Here is a 16,521-nt window from a genome sequence, read left to right as displayed (position 1 = left end):
CACCCTGCACGCATCCCTCGCCAGGTCACAGAGGCTGAGGCCACACTGGCACACACACAAAAGCTGAGCAGGTGGCTACAGGGGTTCAACTGAGAAAGTTTTTTGCTGCTAATTAAAGGCATAAAAAAATCTTTACCATTAAACCCAGTTTCAGCAAAAGAAGGCCAAATGGTTCATAGCAAAGGCAGACCGAGGCTACGGGGGGTTGTGTGGGGGGGTGTTCATGTTATGGGGAACTAAAATAGCTGTGGAGGATTTTTATCCCTCGTTGTGCCGAAGGGAGCCCTGCCCTCAGGCAGGCACTGAATGATACGTACAGTCCCTTCCATTTCTGGGGCTGATTACAGTCCTCTCATGGAAAAAACAAAAGATTAAAAGCTCTCAGGGTCGAATGCCACTGGGACCTGATAACGGAATCAACGTAATTAAAAAGTCCAAATAGGTATAGGATTTGTAAAAATAAAGACGTTGAACAGGTCAGAATTACTTCCAGATGACTAATGCTTACAGGTAAGTCACAGCCAGCCAGTCCTCACCTCAGTTCCCTGGAGGGTGTCCTAAAGCACTACAAGTAAACAAGTAACACAGAACTCTAAACCCCAATTTGTTTTTGATCACTGCCAAATCGTGACGCTCTCTGATCTCGCTCCATGTCACAACTTCCAGTCTTCCAGAAGTTGCTCATTCTGTTACCTTGTTCATCACAGAGGGAAAAATGACTTGTAACATCAGAAGCCAATTACAAGAGCTACGAACATGCAAACAAGACAAGTGGACCCACGCAGACACACTAGCTGGTCAAATCAAACAGACTATGGGAACAGACAGTAAAGGGAGGATTCATGGTCACAACAGTTCAGGATGGCAGTGGAATCATCTGATTGGCTTTCCACACTCAAAATTAAGATGGAGATGCTAAGATCGTGTATAACTGGTTCATACTTTTTTGGGATGTTCTTCTGCAGGCTTCTCTTCTTTCTGAAATAATGTTGAAACCATAAGGTCAACAAAATTCCCAGCACAGGGCCTCCTGCCCCCAAACAAAGCCTTACAGGCTTCACCTCTCTCTACCACCCCACTGTGCACAGGGCGCGGGCACAGTGCAGACAGCATTCTGTTAGAGAGGGAGGAACTACCTCCATTCACTCAATGGCTTCCCCTACTGCCCTTTTGTAAGAGTACATGTACTTCCGTGTCAGACTTCAGGGCTTTATAAAAATCCCCACCTGTGGTCGTAGACCTTGCAGTGAAGTGGGCTGGATGGGGTCATCCCCAGGGGTCATGTCAGGGAAGCGCTGTGCCATCTGCAGGGGGAAGGTGTGTCACTCACCCGGCTTCTGGAGTCCACATTTAAAAGGCACACCCCACAGGCAAGTTCCTGAGCATTTTTAATCCCAGGCCGTAGCATACAAGAGGAAAAATCCAGTGAATTCTCATCGGGCTAGGAGAACAAGACAAACAAGTAAGGACTCGGCAATTCCAAATGCTGCTGGCTTCACTCCCTGATCACTCATCCCCAGTAGGTCCAGCAGCAAGTGAAGTAACTTCTAATACCATCGATACAATTGTTCAATTTCCCAAACATTTACTGAGAGTTGCTGTGTTCTAGGTGCTCGGGACACTAGCATGAGCAAAACCCGGTACCCGTCCTCTGAGAACTCACAGTCGAGGGTGGGGACAGGCGGGTAGCAGGCAGCACAGGGCCACAAGGACTACCCCAGAGCACATGGGCTGGGCGGCACTTACTCCAACCCGAGGGGAAAAGAGCTGGATGACAGAGAAAGCTTCCTGGCACTTACAAACATCCTGAGTCTTGACAGGTAGATGCTAGGTGAGGGGACAGGGAAGGGCGAGGTAAGGGAGGGGACGGTATTTATTCTGTGTAGAACAAGCAACACAGGCAAGGGCAAGGCCTCTAAGCAGAAGACAGAGTGTGGGAAGAACACTCATAAGCGTGTGGGAGCCATGCTTATGAAAGGAGGGAGGAGATGGAACTCCAGCATGAAGGTCTTGGAAGGACTAGAAGAGACTGTATCTTGGGAAGCCATTAAGGGTTCTGACTGGACCGGGACAGGATCAGGACTGTGTTACGGACAGATCCCTCTGGGTGAGGTGTGGGCAATGAACTGTGGATGGCAATCCTCAAGGCATGCACCTCAGTTACAACGCCACTGTAAGGGGTCCGGGAGACAGTGAGGAAAGTTAGAACTAGGGAAGTAATGGCGGGGGCCGGCCACCTGAAGAAGCCCGGGTCATGTGTGGGATGTGCAAGGAGGGGTGAGGCTTAGGCAGCTGGGAGGGCTCGGCATAGTAGGCATGCGAAAGGAGACCCACATTTGGGGCTGAGGGCTGGGAGGAGTTCGGTTTGGTCTAAGCGGAGTTGGAGTTGTGTGGGGGCAGCCAAGTTCCGACATCAGAGAAGCAGGAAGACAGATACATGGGCCTACTGCTCAAGGATGAAAGAATGAGGCATTATCAGCTAGAGAGTACATACACATACAGCTATTATCAGTGAAGCCCTTACTTGCCAGGCACCACGCTAAGCTCTTCAGGTGCATTACCTAATTTCTTCCTTACAACAAATCTGTGGAATATGGGGTAAGAGGGCAGGCCCCAACTTTGGAAAGCTATCAATTTTTTTTTTTAAATTTTTAAAAGTTGTATTTATTTAAGTAATCTCTACGCCCACTGTGGGGCTCGAACTCACAGCCCCGAGATCAAGAGTCACACGCTCTACCAATGGAGCCAGCCAGGCACCTGTGGAAAGCTGTTCATTTCTTAAAAGTTAAAATACGTATCTACTATATGAACTTATATGCAATTCCACTCCTTGGTATTTATCCAAGAGAAACGAAAACATGTTAACAAAAGTTTGCACAAAAAGTGCTCATGGTAGCTCTATTCACATAAGCCAAACTGGAAATAGCACCTATCTATAAATAAGAAAGTGGGTTAAAAACTCATGGTATATTAGTACAATGGAATATTACTCACTGATAAAAGGAACCAAATTGATACATGCAACAATGTAGATGAATTCCCCCCCACCCCTTCTTAAGTAAGTGCCATGCCCAACGTGGGTTTTCGAACTCACCCCCTTAAGATCAAGAGTCGCATGCTCTACCAACTGAGCTGGCCAGGGGCGCCTTTTTTTTTTTAATGAATTTTTTTCTTTTTAGATGAATTTTTAATTTTTTTTTCAATGTTTTTTATTTATTTTTGGGACAGAGAGAGACAGAGCATGAACGGGGGAGGGGCAGAGAGAGAGGGAGACACAGAATCGGAAACAGGCTCCAGGCTCCGAGCCATCAGCCCAGAGCCTGACGCGGGGCTCGAACTCACGGACCGCGAGATCGTGACCTGGCTGAAGTCGGACGCTTAACCGACTGCGCCACCCAGGCACCCCTAGATGAATTTTTAAAACATGTGAAGAAGCCAGACAGAAAAGCACATATATATTAATTTTGTATAAAGTTCTAGAACAGGCAACTCTGATGACAGAAGTCTACGGAAAATGGTGGTTACTTCTGGAATCAGATCAGGACAAGAGGGAACTTTAGGAGGTGATGAAAATACTCCATACATTGCTGGGGGTGTGGGCTTACATGGCTAAATGCATTTGTCAAAACTGATCCAACTATATATTTAAGATCTATGCATTTCACTGTAAGTTATCCCTCAATTACGAAAAGCACTTGAATTACAAAACAAAAACAAAAAAAGGAAAAAAAAAAGTTTCAGAAGAGCTGTATATATTTTTTCAAGATTTTCTTTTTAAGTAATCTCTCTACACTCAACACGGGGCTCAAGGAACTCACAACCCCGAGTTCAAGAATTGCATGTTCCACCAACAGAGCCAGCCAGGCGCCCCAGAAGAGTTACATTCTTAGTGTACTAAGTTTTAGATATACCGAAACCAATTTGTTTTGCTTATATATGCCCTAGAGCAGAGGCTTCTCACACGTGGCACCATTGACATTCTAAACTGGATAATTCCTTGTTGTGGGGCCTGTCCTCTGCACTGTAGGATGTTTAGCAAGACCTGTGGACAATTTGGGGGCAAAATCATCCCCTTCTTCCACTTTCCAAAAAAAAAAAAAAATAACTTTCCAAAGAGAAAGAAACGTGCACACATACAAATACACACACACACACACACACACACACACACACACACACACACACACGTGCGTACATGAGCTTATTATAAATTCTTATTGATATAAAGACTGAGTAGCACATAATTTACAAATAATAAATATACAATTATCTTTACTGAAAATTCCATATAATCCTTTGATTCTCACAGTGCTTTCTCTGAAAATGTCTGCCCAATCCTGGGATCCACAGTCAGCCTGTGCTTGCTCTCACCAGAGTGTGGATGCTGTAAGTGCAGGCTGGTGTTTCTCAGTGAAGGGCTAAGACTGAAATGAGGCAGCACATTTCAGAATGTCCCCCCTCTGTCAAATACGTGAGTGACTATGTTGAATTGGGTAACTGTTCTCAAACGCTGGAGAACATTCCCTCAGCTTTGTGATGTATTCACAATACAATGGCTGTAGACACAGTATACTTTGATGTCTGATCTGCATTATTAACATCTGCTCGATAACCTTCATAAGTCTAGACAATCAACAGTACACCAAATTAAGCACTGATCTGTAGCAGTTGCGGATTTCCATGGTATAAAAATACTCCCACCACGGCTGATGTCAAGGCACCAATGTGAGGTCACTGAACCTGGCACTGGGAAGGGATGCTGACCAGGGTGACCAACTTCCTAGTTTGCTCAAGACCGTCCCAGTTTCAGCTCTGAGAAAATCCCTCAGCTCTAAGCAAACTGGCATCAGGGGTCATCCAAGGACAGACACAAAGAACTGCTAAGGACTAAGCAGGTAGAAAGGAAGTGAGGATGGGAGTCGGTAGGAACGAAGTAAAAGGATCAAACAACTGTCCTATCTTGAGGACCTGAAACAAAAGCAGCGTAAGCCAAGCATAAGCAAGTTAGAGGGTTACCAATCTGGGTTCAGAACAGGTCTGAATTAAGAGGGCACAGGTACTGCGGTGTGATGTGATCACGTGAGTGGGTGGCCGAAGTGCCATGGAGACAAGGGTCCCGGAGTCCAGGGGTCAAGGATGCGGGAGCCCGGCATGTTGGCTGGTTTGTCCTAAAGGATACTGATGTGACCCAGGATGATGGCAAATTCCTGCCAAAATAATGGCCACATTTTCTATAATTAGTTGAGGCTGAACCACTGAGGAGTTATTATTTTGTATTTGAAAAATTGTATTATTTTTTCCCTAGGAGAAAAAAATGGGATTCTCCCTATAAAAGTGTATAGATTATATATGATGTTTGACCGTCCCTTTCTAGTTTGAAATAATAAACCATGCGTTAGGTCCACAAACCTTTCTTTCTTTCTTTTTTTTTCTTAAGAAACAGATGATATTGTTTAGTTGTTTGTTTGTTTAGAAAGGGGGTGGGAATCTTAAGCAGGCTCCATGCTCAGTGTGGAGCCCCACTTGGGGCTCGAACCCACGACCCTGGGATCATGACCTGAGCTAAAATCAAGAGCTGGATGTTCAAAAGACTGAGCCACCCTGGTGCCCCACCCCCCGCCCCCACCCCCCCACAAACCTTTCTTAAACTAACTTGAGCTGCATTCAGATCACACCTAGGGAAGGAAGGACAGACAGTTCTCAAAGAAAGAAGAGGCAGATGTTTCAACTATGTGCATGAGGACTCTGACCTTGAAGTGAATCTACATGGTCTTAACCAATCCAGATGATAATCCAACCCCCCCCCCCCCCACACACACACTTTTTCCCCTTTTTTCTTCTCTAGTGCAATCATGACCAAGTCTGGTCAACCCTAGAGGCAGCTGGTGCTATTATTTGTTTGCTGTCCCATTCTGTCACCTTTAAATGGTTAACAGTTTCATTGTCTTACCTGCCTTCCTCAGTTGCTGTTGGGACCTTCAGAGATATATAAAAAGTGCTCTGAGGGACGCCTGGGTGGCTCAGTCAGTTAAGTGTCTGACTTTGGCTCAGGTCATGATCTCGCGGTTTGTGAGTTTGAGCCCTGTGTCGGGCTCTGTGCTGACAGCTCAGAGCCTGGGCCTGTTCGGATTCTGTGTCTCCATCTCTCTCTGCCCCTCCCCTGCTTGCTCGTGCTCGCTCTCACTCTCGCTCTTTCTCAAAAATAAACATTAAAAAAAAAGTGCTCTGAAATGCCCTAAATGATAAAAATTACTCACTTTGACAAAATCTAAAAAGCTTTTTTAAGAGGTTAAAAACATAGCAGCACTTCTATAAACCTACGTTATAGATATTTATCATGTTACTGAATAAGGACTATTTGAGAAATAACTAGAATCTAGGAAAACTCTGAATCTTGAAATCAATCCAATACCAGCCCTTTAGGTATCTGTTTGACCAAAGGCATAAGGAAAACGAATGAAAAGGTCATTTTGTAATCTCCCGTAAAAATCATAAGACTCTGCATAAACTATCCTGTGGTCAAATTAATCTTTGAAATGATAAAAATTAACCTTTATAAATACACTGCCATAACCCGGGGGGGAGGGGGGGAAGCGGGGGGGTTGGGGGAGGTTGCCGTAGTACACGGTAACAAAGTGACACCAATTCTCGGCCATAATTCTTTAAGAAGGTACGCCCTCTACAGGCCATTTTAAATTGAACATCATCTACATCAGTTAGCAAGTGTTTCATGCATTTACTAAAGATTTCTAAAAGTAGTTCTATTACAAATGACCTGCATACACTGAGTCCCAGAGTCAGACTGGGATACATAATCCTGAATCTTTAGCCAATAATAAGCTGCTAAAATGGTGTCCAAGAAAATCATTATTGAAGAAGAATTTGGTAGTAATTAGTGTTCTTTACAAACATCCTCATTATAATTCTTCTGGACAAATGGTAGGATGGGCCTTTCCGATCCCCTTAAATTGTGCAGAGCTGCATAATTTGTACATGTGAGTCACATGTGGCACTTCTGGGAGGAAGCCTTTAAAACCGATGTGCTCTTTGTCATGTTCCCTTGACCCTCTCACAGGGATCAGCTATGATCCATGTGGTAGAGGCTTTGTCAGCTAGGTCCCTGAGTGAAGGACCTGTCCACAGAGACCCCTCCAATTTGAGATGGACATGTAGCAGGAGCAATACAGCTCTACTGTGTTACATCACTAAAACCGGGTTGGGGGAGTTGTTACTGCAGCATAAACCAGCCTAATCTGATACAAAAAAACTATCTGGACACAGGTTCCACAAGTAATTCTAGACGTTTGGTTTGGGTTACAATGTAACCATCTGGATTCTTAGTTGCAATGTTTTGTCTAATTTTTCCTATAGCTGCTATAACAAAGTAGAAAATTTAGCTGCTAAAACAACACATTCTCTTAGAGTTCTGCAGGTCAGAATTCTAAAATGGGCTGGAAATACAGTGTACTTTCTGGAAATTCTATGGGAGAATCTGTTTCTTTACCTTGTCTAGCTTCTAGAGACCACCTGTACATTCCTTGAATCAAGGTCCCACCTTCCATCTTCAAAGCCAATAGCGCAGAATGTGCCAGTCTTTCTCTTTGCTCTGTCATATCTCTATTTCTCATGCTCACTCTCCTGCCTTCCTCTTTGTGAGACACTGGGCCCACCCAGATAATCCAGGATAAATCCCCTATCAAAAGACCCTTAATTTCATCACATCTGTAAAGTCCCTTCTACCTAAGGTAACAAATTCAGGTTCCAGGGATTAGGATATGGTTATTTTTGGCAAGGGAGGGGCACATTATTCCATCTACCATATCACCTTCTGTCAACGAGGACAGCCATGCAGAAACACAATGAAGATTCTGTCTCGGGGTGCCTGGGTGGCTCTGTTGGTTAAGCATCCAACTCTGGATTTCAGCTCAGGTCATGCTCTCATGGTTCATGGGTTCAAGCCCTGTATCGAGCTCTGTGCTGGTGGTGCAGAGCCTGCTTGGGATTTTTTCTCTCCCCCTGCCCCTCCCCTGCAAACACACCCTCTCTCTAAGTAAAGAAACTTAAAACAAAAAAAACAAAAAAAACAAAAAAAACAAACGATTCTGTCTCTAAAACATTGTGTGGCACTGGCAAGATGACAAAAATGTTATCATTACTAAAAATAAACTGATCTCCTAAAATGCCACAGCAACACGAAGTATATACTCTGAAACTCACTGCTTATTTCACGTTGAAAGGAAGTACAGGGGGGCCTGGGTGACTGAGTAGGTTAAGTGTCTGATTCTTGGGTTTTGGCTCAGTTCATGATCTCATGGTTCGGGAGTTCGAGCCCCATGTCAAGCTCTGGGCTGCTGGCGTGGAGCCTGTTTGGGATTCTCCCTCTCCCTCCCTCTCTGCCCCTCACCCAATTGTGAATGCTCTCTCTCTCTCTCAAAATAAATAAATAAAAACAAAAAACAAAAAAGAAAGGAAATAAAGGATTATATTATACTGAGGATAACAGTGACATCAAAGCCTGTGTGATTTTCAGTCGACTAGAGGTCAGGAGAATAAGATCGCAGTCTTTTTGGAGATTTTATATGGCAAAAGTGGATCAGTTTTGTTTTCCAGGGATGAATCTCTCTTTGTTCCAAACCTACTGAACTTCAACCCTTAGGCAACAATTCACTCATCTCCCTGAAACTGGTGATTCCCACCTCCCGAGAAACAACCAGTACCTTCAGTCTGTGCCCAGAGGAGATGTACTTGTACCACAAGGGGGGGTTTTGGTCCACGATGACATGCGTGCTGCAGGGAAAGGGAAGCAGGAAACTTTGCACTGTAACTTCTAGCTTCAATAAGTATCAAGGAGCCACAGTTTGGAGTTTAGGATTGTGTACTTTGCTTTCCTTAGCCCAAGCATTACTACTGTGATGTAGCACTAATATTCTAGGACTTTTTCACCGAAGAGAGGCAATGCGGTCACTTTTTGACGGGAACAGTTTCATGATGTCTTCATGGAGGAAAAGCATCCTCGAAGCTGGCACTGACACAATAGGAAAAATGGACTTTTAAAACTACGATACACATTCAAATCCCTGCTCTGTCAGTTTCGGGCAAGTTTCATCTCCGAGCCCCAATTTCTTCACCCGTAAAAATGGGGATTATACTACTGACCTTAAAGGATTGTTACCAGGATTAAATGAGAATGAATGTCAAGAATATGGCACAATGCCCGGCAGGATCCAGGTGCAAATAAACTATTATATTACTGGAATCAAAGAGCCTGGCACTGGCAATTTGGTTCATTAAGGAACTTTAAATTCTACCTAAAACGAAGCAGTGATATAAAGAGTTAAAAGCTTCCACCACAACATCAGCCACACCCCTCTCTAGTGACTTCTCTGCTCCCAGAGTCCCTGGGGCTTGCACAGTTTTGCTGCAACTAAGTGAACTCCACACGTGTTGGTTTGTGTCATTTACATTCACACATCTATCTATTTTTAGGGTAAAAGCTTCTTTGTGACAAGACTTAGACTTCCTCTGGAGACTATATGCTATTCTTCAAGCAGCAGGCAATTCAAGTAAGTTTTATAGACCAAAGACCTATCAGTTATCAAGAGAAAATGATACGGTATAATTAGGAATAATATCTGAGCAGAGAATGGTTGTTCTTCTGCCACAGCTAATTTGGTGAAGAAAGGCACTTATAACTGGAAAAGCATGGGTAAATACAACAATGAATACTCAGCGGTGTTCATATACAATTTGAATGCATTCCTGTGTTGTGTAGTTGCAGACTAATTAATCTCTATACTGTAATCCAGTGTCTAAAAAAATGTCAGGTAAAATCACTCACTAGAACCTGATGCTAGATATGAAAGTTCCTTAGGGGAGTTTGAATGAGAGGGCATGAATGCCTGGCAACTCTTCCCATTTACCTCACGTTCTGACACACTGAGGGATTAAAATCACCATATGTGAACAGGGCAACACTTCCTAGGTTAGATGGGTAACCAGACCCAACAGGCTTTCTCCAAGATCACAAAAGCAAATTCTATGTTTGTTGGTTTGTTTTTTTAAGATTTTATCTTTAAGTAACCTCTACACTCCATGTAACTCAAAGTTACGACCCCGAGATTGAGTTGCAGGCTCTAACGACTGAGCCAGCCAGGTGCCCCTCTATGGTTTCTTTAAAAAGGTCTGAACAAAACTAACCCTTGATATAAAAAATCAGAATAGGGATCACCTCAGAGTGGAATGATGACGAAGAAGGAGCACAAGGAAACCTGGAATGATGGGATATCCTCTAACTTGTACAGGGGCATTGGTTACTGTTGGTTATTATTTGGGGTGTGCACTGAATGATTTAAGTAACAAAACTTACTGAATGATACAACTGAGCTTTTTGCATTTTCCTACAGGAAGGAAGGCAGGAAGGAAGGCCTGGAAGGGCAGAGTCCAGAAGGCAAGCCTTTCTCATGAGCAGCGGTGGCACTGTGGGGAGCTTGGATGTCTAAGAAGTTGTACAAGAATGAAACTAGCTTCCACCTCACCCAGTGGCAGCAGCTACCTCAAGAAGGAAACACAAGATAGCAAGCAACTCAAGCCAGGATTCTCCTCAATTATCCTTTGCCCCAAACTGAAAAGGATTAATACATAATGAGCTTGGTTAGTGCACTGGGTCTTTTGTGATAATTTTTCTTCAAAGAGCTCATGGCAAAGAAAGAAGCTTTGCTATCGTGGCCATTTTTTTTTCTACCAGTGCTAGAAGAGAAGAGATGGGTGGCTGATTTGAGGGTCTGTATAGAAATCTAGTTTTCAAAGCATTGTACAATGAAAAAAATTAAAAGCTTTAATTATAAAAAAAAGAAAGAAAGAAACAAAGAAAAAACAAAGAATCTTAAAATCTAAATGGAAAAGGGGAGGCTAATCTTAAGCTGGTTTTTAGTCCTGGGCTATAACAACAGGGAGGAAATGTACAGAAAAGAACTTGACTCTTTCTATCAAGTTGCTGCCAGGAGAGATGCCTGGCGTTTCACCTCATCGACCAAGTAAGTAACAACCCTCTTTTCCCAGAAAGGCTTTTGCTCATCTCTGGTTTTACCCACCCAGCTTGCCCATTTCAAGGAGGCAACAGAGTATAGTGGGGGAGAAGCACAGGTCTTTTACATTGAATCCAGGTCTAATACCTTGGTGCCCCCATTTTCTTCATCTGTAAAAGGTGAAGAATAATAGTATCTACCCTCAACACTTCTGTATTAAGTAAATTATACAGTATAAAGAGTTAAGAATAGGGTACAGCACATGGTAAGCACTCAGTAAAAGTTGGTTAATGATGATGAAGATATTTAGGCTTTTACTTGGTTCATACCAGCACAAAGTTAGGAAGCAAAAGATGGATGAATTAGGAGAGAACCAGACACGTGCTGACCTCTAGACTGCTAATGCTTGGTCTTATACATCTTGTTGCCCTAAAAACATGCCACGAATGAGTTTTGAGGTAAGACCTCTGTAAGACTGGGTACAGAGGCTCTGATGAAGCAAAGGTAACAACACACTGAACTCTACGATCAACAACTGGTAACAGAGCCTCCTCTATTCCACAGCCACCCCTGAATACGTCATTAGTCAACCCACTTTATTTGTAGCTGGAGCTTAGAAATATTAAAAAACCCATGGTTTCATCATCCAAGCACAACCCTGTTGCCACTCTGGCACATTCCCTTCCAGCCCCATAGTAACAATTCTGTGTTATTTCAAACTCTGTGTTCCTTTAAAAAATGGCTGCACAACATCCCAATATATGATGCTTCACACAATTTACTTGATTGACCCTCTCGAGTTCTCACTTTCACAAAGAACAACTTGTGCATTTAACTTGCTTCTTTTTGTGAGCTTGTATTAGAACTGCTGCCTTAGGAAGTTATTCTGTAAGTGAAGTTGCTGAGTTAACTACTCAGAATGTGAGTCCTTTTATTCATTCAACTTTCATTGGGTATTTATGCAGTGCCTGGCACTGTGATCAGACTGAGAATAAAACGTGGTCTTGGTCCTTGTCCTCAAGGACTTCACAGGTGGGGGTGGGGGTGGGAAGTATGTTGCTAAATACCCTTTATATAGGGTGGTACCAATTTATGTTTTCTGATAAACAGTCCCCATTTTACCACATCAACACTATTAGGATTCCAATAAACAAGCCAAACAAAAACTGGGTTTACTATTAGGTAAAAAAATGAAATCTTGCTTGAATTTGAATTAATGTTTACTGGTTAGCTGTGCCTCCTCTTGTATGAATCACTTCATGGTCTTGCTCAGCTTCTACTGGGATATTGGTGTATTTCTCATGGATTTGCTATGTTTTCTTTATGGAGCAAAGATGTGAGCCCACCATTAGGACGCACTGCCGTGCTATTTCCTAGTTTCCCGTTTAGTCTATTTTTCCACACTTGAATGACTCTCACTAATTTGTACTTGGAGCTCTGCAAATTGGCCTATACTGAGAGATTTCATAAGAAATGACTCAGTGAAATCTATTGCTTCATCTGCTGAAAGGATGTTGAGGATAACACAGGTTACATTAGTTTCCTCTTTACAAGAGGAAACTTTCTGGTATCAGTACCAGGAATAATTATGTGTCTCCTGAGTAGTGGGTTTATTTTTATGTTATGAACACAGTGAATCATGGAACTCATCGTGTCTTCCTTACCCTTCCTAGAAAGGGTAAAGTCAACTAACTACTGCTCACCACTAGCAAATGTAAAGCACTTTTTTTTTTTAATTTTTTTTTCAACGTTTATTTTTGGGACAGAGAGAGACAGAGCATGAACGGGGGAGGGGCAGAGAGAGAGGGAGACACAGAATCAGAAACTGGCTCCAGGCTCTGAGCCATCAGCCCAGAGCCTGACGTGGGGCTCGAACTCACGGACCGTGAGATCGTGACCTGGCTGAAGTCGGACGCTTAACTGACTGCGCCACCCAGGCGCCCCTGTAAAGCACTTTAAAAGCACTTCACCTTCTCTCTCTTCCTTTCTTTTTCCCCCATTTCATTTTTCTTATGCATTTATTTAAAAAATTTAAACCATGGGGCGACTGGGTGGCTCAGTCGGTTAAGTGTCTGACTTGGGCTCAGGTCATGATCTCACAGTTCATGAGTTTGAGCCCCGCATTGGGCTCTGTGCTGACAGCTTAGAGCCTGGAGCCTGCTTCGGATTCTGTGTCTCCTTCTATCTCTGCCCCTCCCTCACTTGTGCTCTGTCTCTCAAAAATAAACAAATGTAAAAAAAAATTTTTTTTAAATTTAAACCAGTTATTAACATTATGAGGTATAAAAGTTTGAAAAAATTGGAAGGGTCAAAAGGTATAAAAGAAAAAGTACAAAGTCCCACAAAACACTGTGTTAGAACACCAAGAAATAAAGGACACAGTCTGGGGGCGCCTGGGTGGCTCAGTCGGTTAGGCGTCTGACTTCGGCTCAGGTCATGATCTCACGGTTCGTGAGTTTGAGCCCCACGTCGGGGTCTGTGCTGTCAGTCCAAAGCCTGGAGCCTGCTTCAGATTCTGTGTCTCCCTCTCTCTCTGCCCCTACCCCACTCACACTCTGTCTCTCTATCAAAAAAATGAATAAACGTTAAAAAAAAATTAAAAAAAAAAAAAAAAAGGACACAGTCTGGCTTTTAAGGGGCAGACAACCAGGCAAGAAGCAAGCACACGATTACCAATAAGCGCAGTAAGTGCGAGGACAGAGAGAAAGGCGCTGTGGACACACACCGGAAAGGCGTTGAATTCAGACTGAAGGGCTCTCTGGAATGACTTCTGGGGAAACGATGCAGAGGCCAGAGGGAAAAGCAGTCTAACAGAGAATGAGAAGCAAAGGCAATCCAGGGGATAGAAGAGGCCTTATATACTGAGCTAAGGAGCTGAAACTTGATCCTGAAGACTATGGAGAGCCCACTGCAAGATTTTAAATGGGATTTGAATGACATGACCAGACTTGCATTTCAGAAAGAATGGGCTAGAAAGGCGTGCAGAATAGATTACGACAGGGGATAACAAAATGAACCAGCAACTCCAGCTATGCGGTCAGAAGTGATAAGGACTGGAGTGATTGAATGCATTAACAAAATAAGGTTCCCATTTTTATTACACTTTCTAGCTATTATTAATATGTAAGAATGCTATGAATTTTTGCCAAACTCAATAAATTTAACCTCTTGAATTCAGATTTCTATAAATATTTCATATCACCAAACAAGCATAATTTTATCTCTTATTTTCAAATATTTATATTCCTTATTGTACTGGCCAGAACTGTATTTTTTTTAACAAATAATGACCCAAACTGTAGGAACTGAAAAATAGTCCAAGGGAACAAAACAGAGAATTTGGCAATGATTTAAACTCTTTAAGAACTTAATACCGCAAACCAGAAACAATGAACACTGACACTGGGGAGACATGTGCTGGGACAGCTACTCCCTGCCTGGCTATGGGCACAGCTCAGGGACAACTGCTACCTACCACGTGGCCGCAGTCCTGCTCAGATGGGCCACCTAGTTATATGTAAGGAAAAAAAGAAAGAAAATGGAATAGCGTATTTCTTCCAGCTGTGGAAGGAAGATAAATTTCTGACTTTTGTGAAATAAAGGATATTATCAGAGAGACAAACTGAATGGTGTGAATATATAAAAATAAAGTAGTTTTGCCCAATGAAATGGAAAACGAAGGGAACAGGTGACGAAAATAACTGATATAAGCTTTCCCATAGATGTATGTGTGTGCGTGGGTGTGTGCGTGTGTGTGTGTACACCCATTACAAATGTGAAATACGTAAGGTCAATAACCATATCTCATTGAACATATGGTCAAATGGCCAAGACAGGTAATCAATTTACACGTAAAGGAAACAGAAAGAGTAAATTATCAGTTGGAATACTGCACAGCCCCTACAAAATGAAAGACCTATAAAAACACCGTTAGGGACTCAATATACACTTGCTAAATGAAAAAGCGGACAAAGAAAGCTAGAACACAGTGTAAAGAAAAGTATGCTTGCATGTTGCTGGCAGCACTGCCAACTAGCCTGAGCTCTCTGGAGAGCCACGCAATAAAAGAAACAGCTACATACGAACGCACGCACATCCGTGTGCAAACACACACTCCGACCTCTTAGGTCTTGGAGGAACTATATCCCTGAAAGGACACAGAGTCATTTGTTTAACGATACTCAGAGTAGAACCATTCAGAACAGGAAGAAGTGGAAATAATCCACAGACCTAAAAAACGGAAAAGGCGTTTAAGAAAGTCACACTGAACAGTTTCTAAAAAGACACATGCAGGGTCATAAAGAACTAGAAGTGCGAACAGAGGAACTCACATCGATGCTTTGCAAAACGTGCATATATGCATGTGACTTAAGAAGGATGCAGACAGGGAGCCTGGTTGACTCAGGCGGAAGAGCATGTGATTCTTGATCTTGGGGTTGTGAGTTTAAGCCCCACGTTGGGTGTAGAGATGACTAAATAAATGATCTCTAAAAGAAGAAAAAAGAAGAAGGATGTTGACAGAGTGAATGTCCTCCTACAGTCTTATTTTATGGAGGCCCACAGGCCTTTGTGCAATCCAGAAGCCAAGCTGGTGCTACTCAGTGAACCACACAATTATCTCCTTCCTTTAACGTAACACGACCCAGAAGGCACCTCACCGTCACCCTTCAGTCAGGGCCACCACAAGAACGTACACTTTGCTTTACCACTGAGGTTTCTGGAAAGGAAAGCAAGTGCTGAACATCTAACGGACTTACCGTGAGTGTGGCCAGGGACATAAAGCCAATGAGGTTATTCCACACTTTATCGATGTCCTTCAGCAGCTGCTGGAGTTTCTCACTGCACACCGCGGTGGCTTTTATCCCCAGCTCCACACGCTTGGTCACCCTGTACACCTCAACAACACCTACAGAGTGAGAGAGTGGAGTTGGGCGCAGGCAGTGCAGAGAGGTGGGCGGCACAAGGCGGCACTACTGCGTGCAGGTATCTTAGCTGGAAATATGGATTGTTTCTCAACAGAAGTGAACTTACCACTCTTTGGGACCAGTCCACCTCCAGTGCTGCAGGGTAACTTACTGGTAAGAGCACAGCCTATAGCTACACTACCTGGGTTCCAATCCCAGTTCTGCCGCTTACTAGCTGTGTAACCCTGGGCCAGTCACATAACTTCTCTGAGCCTCACTTTCCTCATCTGTAAGATGGGGATACTAAAAGCACCTCACCAAAGAGGATTAAATGGGTTCATACCGTAAAAGGGTTAGAAGAGTGCCCATAGAACATTAGGCACTATGCAGTATTAGCTCATTTTCTTTCTGGCTTCTTTGTAAGCCCATCTGTTTAAGTTTGGGAAATCCCATTTAACTGGCTGAAAATGGGAATATCAAAAGCTTCAAAGAATCTGAATGTCAGTATCACCACAAAGTAATTAAGAAACAACTCACTTCTCCGAATGCCCAATGATTTACAAACCCTGTGGCTTCACGCATCTTTTATAAAC

At 43.2% G+C, this 16,521-nt stretch overlaps 1 protein-coding gene across 17 annotated transcripts in view; it reads right to left on the bottom strand.

Moving 5' to 3' along the window:
• Positions 1 to 16,521, bottom strand: part of SYNRG (synergin gamma) — an 86,512-nt gene that overhangs the window by 2,760 nt on the left and 67,231 nt on the right. For 14 of the 17 annotated variants that reach the window (XM_006940101.5, XM_006940106.5, XM_006940107.5 and 11 more), the window contains 3 exons: positions 15,782 to 15,930; positions 1,331 to 1,441; positions 943 to 978 (listed from right to left, as the gene is read on the bottom strand). In XM_006940101.5, coding sequence (XP_006940163.2) covers positions 943 to 978; positions 1,331 to 1,441; positions 15,782 to 15,930 — 296 coding nt within the window. The remainder of the gene's footprint in view (positions 1 to 942; positions 979 to 1,330; positions 1,442 to 15,781; positions 15,931 to 16,521) is intronic. The other 3 variants (XM_006940103.5, XM_003996583.6, XM_006940111.5) reach the window with 1 other exon arrangement.

This window comes from Felis catus, chromosome E1 (assembly GCF_018350175.1).
Source record: "Felis catus isolate Fca126 chromosome E1, F.catus_Fca126_mat1.0, whole genome shotgun sequence".
Lineage (NCBI taxonomy): Eukaryota > Metazoa > Chordata > Mammalia > Carnivora > Felidae > Felis > Felis catus.
The sequence above is the reverse complement of the archived record's forward strand: the minus strand, read 5'-3'. Positions and strand labels throughout refer to the sequence as shown.